General features: G+C 40.4%; 1 protein-coding gene across 1 annotated transcript; it reads left to right on the top strand.

Moving 5' to 3' along the window:
• The first annotated feature begins 107 nt into the window (after positions 1–107).
• On the top strand, positions 108–13,780 carry si:ch211-129c21.1 (uncharacterized protein LOC563087 homolog). The gene is made up of 14 exons (XM_068319573.1): positions 108–238; positions 5,859–6,360; positions 6,614–6,756; positions 7,386–7,448; positions 7,760–7,858; positions 8,827–8,926; positions 9,233–9,343; positions 9,517–9,668; positions 9,832–10,004; positions 10,307–10,463; positions 10,551–10,773; positions 11,156–11,271; positions 11,454–11,676; positions 11,756–13,780. Exons 2-14 carry the CDS (start codon positions 6,252–6,254, stop codon positions 12,490–12,492), a joined length of 2,406 nt encoding a protein of 801 aa, XP_068175674.1. The 5' UTR covers positions 108–238; positions 5,859–6,251; the 3' UTR covers positions 12,493–13,780.
• The last annotated feature ends 34 nt before the right edge of the window (positions 13,781–13,814 follow it).

The raw sequence follows: 13,814 nt of genomic DNA on the forward strand, positions 1-13,814 counted from the left end.
TAAAATCGTCATAATAAAAGGAGCGGCCAAATCCAACAGGAGTCGAATAGGTGGTCGCGCATCTGATTGGTTGTGAGTGAGTGCAAAGGTACGATCAAAAGTCACATGACCAAGCGCTGCCTACCGCTGCGAGCAGCCAGATAATCTCCGTCTGCATGGGGATAGATGGGATAAACGTTACAGGTGGAGCCCACAGTCGAATCCACGGAAAACAAGTGGAGTCTCATCTCAACTCCCGGTGAGTGTGAGCCCCGAGCCGTCGTCCCGATTTACCGCCCTGTTTGCGCACACTTTTGTCCCTCAGGATTATTATTTTTTCCACGGTGATCGAGCTGCTTGTGGGAATCGGATCGGGCAACCAGCTGGGTTTTCAAGCGCACTGGCAGCGCGCTTTAACTTTGCGGTCTCATTTAAAATTATAGGATATCCTAATCTAATAATAGCTGCAGAAATCTGGACGAAGCCCCAGTTGGACATTCGTTTAGGAACACTTACCCCCTCGGACACACCGAGGTGAAGCTTCAACTTGTGGACCGCTGCTGCGGATCCAACGCAACGCAAAACAAAACCAGAGATGGGTGGTTCGATTCCCTTAAGGGAGAACAGACTGTGTTGACAAAGCTCACCTTCGCTTACTTTTTCTATTAACACCAGTCAGCAGCTAATAAATCTGCTCTCCTGTAAATGTAAACTGCAAAAAATTCTTCCTAAATTAACAAAAGAGACTTTAAAGCGTGTTTTCAGAACGATCAACAACCACTTTTTCTGCATAAAAAAAACCAAACAAATAAGAGCGTCACTGTTTTGCTCTGACAGCATATGTGACCGGAACCACGCCTGCGTGCGCAATTGAGCTCAATGGTTTACTAGTACTTTACTATGATCATTAAAGTTAAGGATGGTTTTAGCACACGAGTATCTGGCTGATAGACAACAGGATATACAAAGTGCTGTCAGCGCACTAACGCAGGGAACAGCCCAGTTTTCGATGGCATCCAGCCATGTGTGCGGTCTCCTCTTCCTCCGAGGTCGGAGATTTGCCTTTATGGTTTTCTGGACGCGCACCGGTATATGAACAAAAAGTGTATGCAAAAACCAAAGAAAGTGAATTCCCAGTGAAAGGCTGAAGTGCCGACATGCGTGTCATGTTTCTGTCCGTTACGGATATGTATCTGCTCCTGTATTTGATAGTAAACTGAACTAAATCACTGAAAGTCTGATAAACTTCTGAGGGGCAAGGGTGGGAAAAGCCATCAGCTGTCATGTGTTTGGTTTGGCGTCTTTAAAGAGAAGACTTTCAATGATGACACTGCTTCAAATCCTGGTTGAATTCGTTTTTAAGTGACTTAATAAATATAAGTCTGAAGAACCACAGTTAAAAAAAAAAAAAGAGCCATTTCAGTTGTTGTGTTTATGACAGATATTCATTTTAAATGTTTGACGTGGTCTGAAAAGCAGGAGTCTGGTGCTTTAGTGCAGAGAGAACAATGTGAGAAACGTTTCCATCTTCATAATCCTCTTTTTTTATCCACAATATTTAAATTTTGGTTTGTCATATATCTTTTTCTTTTACTTCCATGGTTGTCTTGCAGTCTTAATACTGACTGAATTACACTGAAGTGATTTGTTAATAATTTTGTAAGTGATTATGGCCACTTAAGCAAAATTGGCAACATACACTTCTCCAATATGATGATGAGATACTTTCCTAAAACAAAACAAAAGATCTGTCAACCTCGCTCTAGCTCAATCCATTTATTGTTTACTTCTGTGGTTTTGATTTTAAATCTAAATTAAAACTTTCAGCACTTTCAGGTGTTTCCTGCTGCCACGGAACTTGTGACACAACCCAATCAGACACGTTCATATTTTCCTTTTGTGACAATGTTCCTGCTGAGACTTGCCTGTGTGCCTTCATTTACGTTCAACCAGACATGTCTCATCAATGACAAGCAATTTGTCAGCAGAGACAATGATCCTATCAGATGGGTTGTTTCGGTTTATTTTATAGTTCACTTGTCGTCTTCATTGATATTAAATGCTTATAGATAACCATCTGCTTAATGATACATGTGACACAGCTTCTTGTGTAAATATTGTTTGCAGCTAATTACAACTCTTCTGTGGTTGTTTTAACCATCTGAGCTTGCAAAAATATAACCTGCTGCTGAACTGGGTTGTGTTTTCCAGTGAGCGTTGCACAACAGATTCTGTGATACAAGGAGTGTCAAAGGTGAACATCCTCCCACAACCGGTTTCCTGTGCAGGCCTCGCCGACAGGACTCTGTATCACGGCTAACTCACAATCCGACCTGCCAGTGGGCCGCTCAGCTGAAATCTACTGTTAGACGGGCAGGAAAACAGGCATCGCTGGCAACAAGCCAGTCGACCAGTAATTCAGGGACTCAGTCAGCATCAAACCTGTTGATCAGTTAGTCACCCAGTCAGGTAAATCAGTTACAGCCCGAGGAGACCTCGCCCATAGAGCTTGTTCTTACCCAAAGGAAGACGTAGACTTGAGTCTACGCTGGCTCACTCCAGCTGTTTGACTGCTCACACTGCTTTTTTGGATTCAGATTTGTTATGACTCACACTGATGACAACAGCTTGCGTGTCTGCGCACGTTTGACACACTGCTGTTTGAGATTATACCTCACTCACAGCACGTAGTGGTTGAATCTGTGGTAGGGTATACTGTCGATATCATGGAGGCTCCTGAACAGGCTATAAATATCCTCATGCTTCAAGTGGTTGGAGTGTCTGGAGATACTTGCTGCGGGGCTTCCTCAGCCTCTTGTACTGGTTCATGCGTAGCCTTTGAACCCACAGTTGTTCACACTCTGTGTCTTGATGAGTGAAAACCCAGCAGCAATTTTTTTTTTTTGCTTGCTGTAAATCGATCATATGTGAGAAAGAATATCATGTTTACATTTAGACCTGTGGAGAAGAAAAGACAACATTTTAGTCACACTCTTGTTGTCTGCTCTGGTTAAGTAGATGTTCATCTTCAACATTGTGCTTGTTGTATTTACAGCGTCTCAACCGACAGTTGTATGAGTCACTGTTCTATTTTTCATAAATATTCCACTTCTTTTATGTGTGATAAGAAAGCTGTATAAGTTTTATTGGAGGTTTTTCAACCACTGTGTGTTCAACGGTTGGATCTTGCTCTCTGTATGTAAGTAAGATAAGATAAAATATACATGTATTCGTCTCAGAGTGGGGAAATTTCCTGATAAATAATTCCAACAATGACATTATGAACAAAAGACATATTAATATAGTATATTCTTTTAGTTAAAGAAGAAGGAATCTTAATTTGATAATGGTTTTATATTATTTTGGTTTGCATGAATGAGATGGAAAATTTTCAGTTTGCCACACTTGGAGAGGTGTTGTTACTATAAATACAAACGTTTAATAAATCATCAAGTCTGTAGTTTTTTTTATGTTAGTGCATCATTATACTCCAGGAAATAATCAGATTAGAGGTCAGACAGTCCATGTGAGAGTCCCTCGTGAGTAATTGGCCTATAAATAACATGCAGCAAAGGTGCATCTAGGCATAAATGTAATGGATCATTGTTCATATACAAGACTTAAAAATGGACCAATCACTGATTTCAGTGAACAAAGCACACTATTATTGATCACTGTTTGCTATTTAAAACAGTATATTCTTTTCTGCAGCTAAAGCTCAGATAAAGCTACTGCAATCATCACAGTTAGCAACTGACTGTTGAAGACTGGGGGACATTTAGTCACTTTTTCTCTACGGTTGGTGAAGACTAGCGCACAGAGAGTAAATATTTGACTTTCTCCTGTCAGCTGACGAAGCCCATGACTTCCTTTTAATGGTAAAGTTTTCATATGTCTAATAGTTGTGTCCTTCAGTGGCTGTAATGATCTTTGTTATACATTCACAGGGTAAGGTCATTTTATGTCAATGTTTTCAGCTTGTTCCATTGCCCCAAAGTGGCCGATGAAAAAATCAGTGAATGTAATTTACAGTGAATAACCCTTTAAACTGTATGAAAGAAATTGGAAACATTAACATTCTCATTATTTAGGCTTCATAATTGTTTTTCAGTTAAAAAGGGAAGTGATTAAAATTTTCAAATGTAAATTAAAATCTTAGATTAAATTTAAAAAAAAAATCTCCTATGTGCAAGTAGTAACATGTAAAATCATCCCCCTTCACTCCCCATCCATGTGTGACATGGGAAGAGAAAAAATGGACAAGTGCAGCGTGCTCCTGTGTTGTTATAACCATACCTGCCTGTCTGCACCATTTGGATCCATCTGTCAAATGCTGTGAGAAACAACCTGCAGTCGCTCCGTTCATCTGTTCCGCCGAGCACTCAGTCCCTGCCCCCTCATGCAGAGCCTAAGGGGAAAAACTATGCAAGACATCACCGCTGTGACAACAAGAAGTGCTATACATGTAGCAGCTCGCCCCTCTGTGTCAAGCAACAACAAGGGGGCGCATGGCAGTTTGTTACAAAATGCACATTCAAAACTGAAGGTGTTCAGAAGCAGGGGGAAGCGACTGCCTCTGTGTCTCTCTAGGAAATGTGGATTCTGTCATTTTGGTTTCTGTGAACAGTCAAGGAATTTTTTCTGTGTATTTCTAAGGATGCATCTCTGTGAACTCTGCTGCTTTTTTTTACTGTCTGCAAGCTAAAACCTAAATAAAACTTGCAAAGCAACAGTGTGGTGCAACTGTTTTTTTATGCACCCCAAAAAGATCCAAGTGTGTGTTTTTTTACCTCCTGAGCCTGACTCTTAAGCATTCTTTGTGTGTTATTCTGAGTGCCTTGATGAATTTTAAATGAGGCTGCGCTGCTCAGTTAGTTAGTGAAAATATAAAGAAACTCTTCAAAGAATTGCTAAGTTTGAGCTCAGCATGAATCCTAGAGCATGGATGGAGTGTTAAAGCAGTGGCTTGTTGTGACTGCATGCATGCCCAGCCCTGAACTGATCCCCCTCTGCTGGGTGAACCCCGCTGAGCCTAGAGGAAGCAGGTTCTTATCAGGGAGGAGGGCAGGAAGAGTGGGCTGAGGAGGAAGAGCGCATGGGGGTGTTGGTGGCAGCGGGGCTCGGAAGCCAGTTTCCTCTAAAGTTTACGATAATGACTTGTATTAGGTGTGACTGTAAGTGCTACGAGAATGATTTGAGGTGAATGAAGTCATCTGTGTTATACTTTGTCTATGACAAATATGTCAAAATGAAAGACGGCTTGCTTTTTATTGTTTTAACTTTAAGCTTCAGGCAGTGAACAGAATAAATTCCACTTATTTTATGCAATTAAATTGTGTATTTAAAATCTTATGTGATTCTACAGGAGGTTCCTTTAGCATCACTTTGCTCTTGGGGCTGGAAGAATCCTCTGTTATAAAACTGAAATGAAGTTGAGAGTTTGAAAGCCGTAAAGAAAAGAAGAGTCTTACTGAAAAATTGTTTATTTGCTGTTATGTTTTTCTGACTCTATACTAGAAATTTTTTGAGCAATCTGGATTTAATCTGTATCTGGTGCCTCCTCCACATTTGCAGAACAAATGCTGCTTTAAGAGGCAGAATTTTCTAATGGTTGTGGTTCGCTAGTGGATCTAAAGTCAATCTCATTTTCTGTCAATGTCAAGTTTGTAAAGACTTTATTTTTGATTGCTTCACTTACCCAAACATCACTTAGAGTGCAAACCTTCACCAGTCGTTGCCATATGCACAACTATCCTATTGGTATCAAGAAAATGTATGCAGTAGTTTTTACCCCCTAATAATGAATGTTCAAGGGTATAGCTATTGTGTGTGGGTGTGTCCTCATCATGTCAGTATTTTAATGCTTGTGTTTCCCAAAGGTGGACTCCATGAAGATGATCTCCTCCAGACTTCCTCAGCAGTAACTGGGCAGCATGGCGTCTGCTCCTCCTGCCTTAGAAGACACCAGTGACTCGTTGGCACTGCACTGGAGGTTAACTCCGACATAGACTCCCACCACACAACCCAGGCACACTGAGCTGCTTCCTACAGGCCCTGGTTAAACATTCACATTAACTATTTTTAGAGAGTTTGAAAAAAAAAAAAATGACTTGTGGTGGAGTGGCACATTTTCAGAACAGTGACATCACGGTGTAATAACAGCAACATCTGGACAGAGACCTTGGACAATGTTCTTTCACTGATCAGGTGCTTTGGTGGCAGAGCTGAACTGTACAGCTCTTCCACAAATTGGCACACCCGGACTTTGAGCCATGTCTCTTCTTTTCCTGTTGAGCTTCATTTGTGGTTTGATGCTTCATGTTTCTGTCAGTGAAGTCAACACTCACTGTTGCGTTCCACGGCAGACTGTCCCCTACCAGAGTAAGTTATGCTGATGTTATTGCCTATTCTTATTTTCCTCCAACAAATCTCTTCCCTGAATGGGCTATATGATATGACATTTTAATATTGTATTTGAATAATTAAAATATCCTATTTAAGGGTACTTTGTACTCACCAGGTCTGGATGTCACTTAAAAATACTTATTCTTTTTGTCTTGGGAGCATTTTTTTAGCTGTGCAATGTTAAACACATTGAAAATCAGTAAAGTAATGCAGATGTTTTCCCATTAAGATGACCTAAAGTCATTCCGAGAAGAGGGGATCTTCAACTACTCCACTATGCTCATGAGCGATGAGCTGGGAGTCCTGCTGCTGGGCGCCAGAGAGGCCATTTATGCTCTGGACATGACAAACATCTCTGTTAGGAAGTCTATGGTAAGAACCTGGAGATGGGAACAAATGAAAATGTTTGAAGGTATTTCACTTAATAATAAGCCATACCTGTCGAGCCTGCATTATTTAAGTGTTCCCAAACGTTTTAAGATTAGGCAAGTGTCCATCTTTGGCATCACTCAGAAAGAATTTTTAGAAGAGTAAAAGTTCCACTCAAAGCAAAAAACATTCCACTAGCTCTAGTCTCACCTCCACCTCACCTACAGTGTCTTTTTAGTCTTTTTAATCTTTCTCTGCAATCTTTCACTCATTGGCAAGAGAGCGTGTTTTGGCTGAAGATTTGCCAACAGAATCTTTTCCAGTTTGATGGAACGACTTTCATATCAACACCCAAATCAGTCCTGTCTGCTCAGCCAGTGCAAGTTAGCAAGAGGAATTTGATAGTGTGTTCTTGCTGCTCTCCATTTAGTGGTCTGTTGATTCAGATTTATAGGCACACAGCTGACTGTCGTAACTGGCGAGGAACTTGTGTCCCAGAGTGCACTGGCTGGTCTTAAGACAAACACTGAAATGTGTGAGAGTAAAAGGGCCACAGTTCGACTGTCATACTGTGGGGTTGCAACATCGTTCGTGTTTACTTTGACGCAACATTTTTTTTTTTGTTGATGCAGGTGTACTGGAGAGTTACTGAGGAGAAGCAGAGAGAGTGTACGTACAAAGGGAAGCTTGCTGAGGTTTGTGTAATATTTTTATACACTAACTTTTACTTTAAGGGCAAGAACTCAGCCTTGAAAGATTGGGCTTTTCACTTGTAAATCATTTAGATGAGAGTCTTTATGCTGAATGCTTTACTCCCTGCTTTGAACTGAATGTCCAAATAAAGGCTTGAGAAGTAAATGCATGTACACATCCTTGACCCTTAGGTCACTCAGCTCAGGACAGGCAATGCAGTCTGTATATGTACTGTATGTGGTATGTTTGTGTTTTTGCCGCTGAACCAACAAAGTTTTGACCTTGACATTCTCTCCGTTGGATCTGGTTGCAGATGGAATGTCGAAACTACATTCGAACCCTACACAGAGTGAATGACACTACAATATATGTGTGTGGCACAAATGCATTCAGCCCCACCTGTGATTACATGGTAAGTTTACTGCACAGTCTGTTTTTTAAATTTCTTTTTTGTAGACAGGAGATCTGATTCTGTCATTGGTGAACATTCTTCTTTGTTTATTATATGAACAATTTTTTCTGGAATGGCTTTGCATCTTTAAAGCAAGAAATTTAATTTTTGTTGTCAGTATATCTGTGAAAAGATCAATTCCAACAATGTGACAGTTCATCTTACAGTCCTTTATTCTTGACCTCAATGACATGCAACCTGATGCCCTTTTTTCCTGCCACTGTTTGTAAATGTTATTCTTTTTGGTGCACAGTGAAGATTAAGGCTTATAGGTTATTGCTCCAAATGCTAGTGGTGTCACTGTACTCTATCCATTAGTCACCGGTACTTTATAATAATAAATTTAAGCAGCCAACCTGTCTTTAGCCTATTTTTGCTGCTGATTTATGCATGTAACACTACTGAGTACTTCCAGATTTGCAGCAGGGAGTGGTGTGTGTGATGGATTGACTCTAAATCAAGTTTGTTTTAAAGTATCAGTGTTCATCACAACATTAAACCACATGATCCAAAGCAACAGTGTTGCTAGCGGATAATAATTTGGATAATATTCCATTGCTCTAAGAAGATTTGTTTTATAATTTAATGAATAATATCTCTGAACCCAATTCAAACTATGTGGAATTTTTCATTTCAGCACCTTTTACCTGTTTGTACAAGTGACTAACATAGAATAAACATGCCATGATCTATTCTGGTATATTTCTCTTAAATTATTCTAGAAACATGTATCTATTATTTGTATATTTGAAAACAAGTGGTCAATTATTTTAATATATGCAAAATTAATGTAATGGGCCAATAAAAACAAACCACTGGTAAAGGCCAATAATTCCAGTTTCTCACCTCAATATTATGTCTAAATAAAATGGCTCAATTTCTCCTTTTCCCACTGTCTGTCTTTACTCTTTCTGCCTTTATTTCCACAGACATTTGCTAATGGACAGCTGAGACTGGAAGGGAAGCAGGAGGAGGGAAAGGGGAAGTGTCCTTTTGATCCCTTCCAGAGATACTCCTCCCTCATGGTTGGTGAGTGTTTCTTAGGTTGGCCGCAAAGTGTAAAGAAAAAAATGTTGCCAAACATTCAAATGGCACCAGCAGAAAAGAAAAAAAAAGTAACAGTGCAAATTTCACTAAACTCGAACCAATTGCAATCACAAGTAGCACCAAGTAGCTGCATCAGTGCTGCCTGCTCAGCCAACAAATGCTCTAATCCATCAGGAAGAGCCACTTGGTTCAGTTGATTAGGAGAAATGTTGATGAGATCCTGTTCCAGGTTAATGCAATTAATGGATTTCCAGGAATTCGTTCTCATCTCTTGTTCCTGTCCAACAGGAAATGACCTGTATTCTGCTACATCCATCAATTTCTTGGGCTCCGAGCCTGTGGTTCTGCGTAGCTCAGAATTGGCTGTCCGCACTGAGTTTAAGAGCTCCTGGCTAAGTGGTGAGTTCCTAGTCTACTAAAGCTGTCTGTTTTTTTAAAATTTGGTTTGCATAATTTAGATGACACTTAACAGTAACAGAGTTGATGATACAATAGGATGATATCCTTCAAATGGAAAATCTAAGTTTTTAGTTTTTTCAACATTTTCTGCTCCTAAATTCTTGTAATTTCAGAGCCAAACTTTGTCTACATGGACTTTGTGGGTGAGAGTCTTGATAGTCCTGATGGAGATGATGATAAGGTGTACTTATTCTTCAGTGAGAACGCCATGGAGTATGACTTCTATAGCAAAGTTGCAGTTTCTCGAGTGGCCCGTGTCTGTAAGGTACATTACATCCAGAATAAAAAAAATTGTTTGCAATATTTGAGACTTTAAAGAATGCAAAATGTATTTATTTATTTTAAGAAGATGCAATCGGGCACTACCTTACGTACAGTAGACCGCCTGCAGGTGTGCACACGACAGAGAGCTCTGTCTCTGTTTATAGGGGGATATGGGCGGTCAGCGGACACTGCAGAGGAAATGGACGTCGTTCCTGAAAGCTCGTCTGGATTGTTCCTTCCCTGAACCCAGCCTGCCCCCCATTGTCCAGGATGTCTTCCTGCTGAGACACGATGACTGGAGGAAGAGCGTCTTCTATGCTGTCTTCACACCCCAATCGTACATATTTACATTCAACTTCTGTGGTTTTATTGTGTAGGGTGGGTGTTGATGTATGGCAACTTAGGAAGAAAGCCAAATGCTTGTTATGGAAGAATGAAGAGACTGTCTATATAAACACAGCACCTAGTCTAAATAAAAAATTAAAAAAATTATTTTATTGTATTCATTAGGATCTTTTTATTATAAAGTACTAAGCAATTTGTCCTTGAACAAATCAGTGGTAATTGAAGATTTAAAAAGTATTTGTCAATCCTTTAAAGAAACACTTTACTTGATGAAATGTCTTTTATGTTTTGCAGGACTTTTTCCCAGGTATCTGCAGTATGTGCTTATAGTGTGTCTGCCATTCAAGACATTTTCAATGACGGCAAGTTTAAGACACCTGTTGCTGTTGAGACCTCTCATGTTAAATGGGTGATGTACACTGGAGAGGTGCCGGTACCCAGACCAGGAGCGGTGAGTCTAAGTACTTTGTTGCAGCCAGGGGATGTTGGGTATTGATGTGTTCAAGGTAAATATGGTAAATCTTTTTTTGTATTTCAGTGCATCAATAACTTGGCGCGTAAAATGGGGATGAATCGTTCTCTGGATCTCCCTGATAAAACCCTTCAGTTCATCAGAGATCGCCCCCTTATGGACGAGGCTGTTCGGTCTCTGACAGGAGGACCGCTGCTGGTCAAGAGGGGAGCTCTGCTAACACGGATTGTAGTGGACAGTGTGCTGGCGCTGGATGGGCAGAAATATGCTGTCATGTTTATTGGAACTGGTAATGATATAATAAAATTTCAAGATTTAAATTCAACAGAACTGTACTTAAAAACTTTAAAAAGATTTGATTTTTAGTTTTGTTCTGTCCAGTTAATTCCAAACCACTGAAAAAGTAAAGTCCTATTTATCTGTAATGTTTACTGTTCACTTCAAGGCAAACATTTAAAGTTAGAAAAATGTTTTGATAATCTCAAATAATCTATTTCATCAGAATTTAGTGATTTATTCCAATACCAGTGGGAAAATGTAGTACAGTGAAATCCTACTGAAAAAAATTGTGAAAATGAAAAAAATTGACAGCCATGACAATATTTATTGGAACAGTAATTTCAGAAGAACACATTTAATATGGGTAATTCCTGTTTTTGTCTTCTGATCAGAAAATGGTTATATTCAGAAGGCTGTCAACTACGCTGAAGAGATGTTCATCATCGAGGAGATTCAGCTGTATGAAAACCCTGTGCCTATTAGCACCCTACGCCTCTCAACCAGCAAGGTAACTCCCAACAGGTTCAATGTAGAGACAATGAGGTTTTATTGTAGTGCACTAAGGTTCAATCTGAATTTGTAACCCAATGCTGATGTTATCACTAATTTGCCACAAAGAGGTAACAGAAGCTTGTAGTTTTAATAAGACTGAATCCCATTTGATGCGTTTATCTGTGTGCACACCTATAGGGTCAGCTCTATGCAGGTTCGGACTTAGGTGCTATCCAGATACCTGTCAGCAACTGCAGCCGCTATGACACTTGTGTTGACTGCATCTTGGCCAGGGATCCTTACTGTGCCTGGGAGTTCACTGCTGAGCAGTGCTCCTCAGTATACAGCTCCTCTTCCTCCTCCTCACATCGTGCCATACAGAGTCTGAAAGAGGGAGACATTACTCAGTGTCCTCATCCAGGTCAGGTGTTTTTAGCATTGCAGCAGCCGTATTCATTATTTTGCAGTAGTACCAACTTGATTTGTGTGGTTTTTTTTAGATCCAGTAGCAGCTGTAGACTTTCCCTTGGTTCCAGAGAACAACATCCAACTTCCTTGTAAGATCCGCTCCAACTTGGCGAGGGTCATGTGGCTATTCTTCGATCGTTCGCTTCACTCCGACAGCAAATACTACATCTACAGTGGGGGCCTCATCATCATGAGTGCCTCTGAATCAGACGCTGGCCTGTACACCTGTACCTCCATAGAGGAGATCAATGGCAGGACATACAACCAGACGGTGGCAGTTTACCACTTACGACTGTACTCTGGCCCAGGAGGGAAGGACAGTCCTGGCCCCAAGAAGACAAATTCATCAGATTCTTTTCATAAAAATAATACATCTATGGGCAATGAAGACCCCCTTTCCCCTGAGACCCAAAGTGATTCTGGCAGGGTGACTCACTTAGAGGTGGCCGTGGCCCTGTTATCGCTGTTTTGCCTCTCCCTGGTGGGGGTTGTATTTTGGATCTGGAGTCAAGGACATTTGAGATGCTTCAAGTTTATGAAGCGCTCCAGTGAAAGTGAGGGGAAAAGGCCATCAGCAGAATACATGCACATCCACAACAGAACTTCAGAGACAAAGCCCATGAGGCCTGACCCTGGTAGTCCTTCCATTGCCAATAATAATCACACGGCTGTTGACTTCAAAAGGAACGGTCAACCACACTTTACACCAATGGCTAGGATTTCAAGTCTGGATGGCCTGGGATATATAAATGATGAGTCAGAGATTTGACTCTGCTGAGGTAGACTTTAGTGCACTAATTATTTTCCCACTGATGCACTACTGTAGAAAAGGTTCCACATTGTTCTTTGGTGTTTTTCTTTGCCATTTTCTGACACTATCAATTCTTGACACTGACTGGGCAGCTGATGTTCACTGACGAGACATTTAAACAATTTTCTGAAGTCATTTTTGTACATCTATATTTTATATAATGAAAAATTGTGAATATTCTGGTGTAATATATTGTGCACAGCCAAGATATTTTTTCAACTATTTATTGTCATAATGAAGACTTTGTTTCAGCAATTACAATACTTGTGATCCTAATCTCGTATGGTCAACTGCAAGGTTTTGATCTAAAATTTCAGAACACATTTCATTGTTTTTGTTACCACCGTTTCTTTCAGGCAACAGTCTGTCACCTCACTGTCACCAAGTGATCTGTTGAAGACGGGCACTGCCTGTAATGACGATTAGACAAAAATAGATTCACACCAGTAAATGCATCATTGACATGTAGATGTGATACTGTCCTGTCAAAGAAGTTTTTGCATCAGACGTGGTGCACACTAGAAATGTTTTTTTCAAGCAAAAATACATTCTTTTTCCATATTTTTGAGATATCACTAGCAATTACCATTTCTTACAAAAATCTAGTGTTGCTGTAAGTTGCACTGCCACGCTTGTCTTGATGCCTTCCAGCAGCTACTCCTGTTGATTGTACATCGCTTACCTCTGACCAGTTGCTTTTGTCTGAGGACGAAATTATAGAAGATTCCCCTGAAGCTGCCTTCATCTCAAACAAGCAGGTTTCTGTAGGTATGAAAGGGCTGAAGAGGGACTCTGCTCAATTATACATGAGTGCTTTGGAAGAAATTTATGAACTGAATTCAATTTACATAATGGTTTAATAAAATGACAATAACGCTCAAATGTAGTTTGTCTTTTGCTTCTTGCCGGAGGTATAGTTGCACTGAGGAATAAGGGAAACCATTTGCCAACTATTCCATCAATTCCAGGAGCCAGTGGCTGTGTGCCGAGTTGTTTCAAGTTTTAGAAAGTACTTTCCCAGCTGCCCTCTCTCGTACCCATCGGCTCTCCTTTTCCTCGATAGATGTTCAGAAGTTTCGATTCTTATTTTAAATTCTAAGCATCTTGGTATGTTTTTCTGTGGGGCTCACAGGGTTTTCATCCCTCCCTTTCAAACATTTCTGAATAAGTCAGTTCAACAACAGTATCTCTGCCAGAGTGAAAGATTTTACTCTGAAGTACTTGGATAAGAAACATGGGTGGTGGTCAGCGGGCCAGAGCTGGGGCTGAAGACAAGCAGT

The sequence above is a fragment of the Antennarius striatus genome, chromosome 7 (genome assembly GCF_040054535.1).
Source record: "Antennarius striatus isolate MH-2024 chromosome 7, ASM4005453v1, whole genome shotgun sequence".
In the NCBI taxonomy this organism is placed as follows: domain Eukaryota; kingdom Metazoa; phylum Chordata; class Actinopteri; order Lophiiformes; family Antennariidae; genus Antennarius; species Antennarius striatus.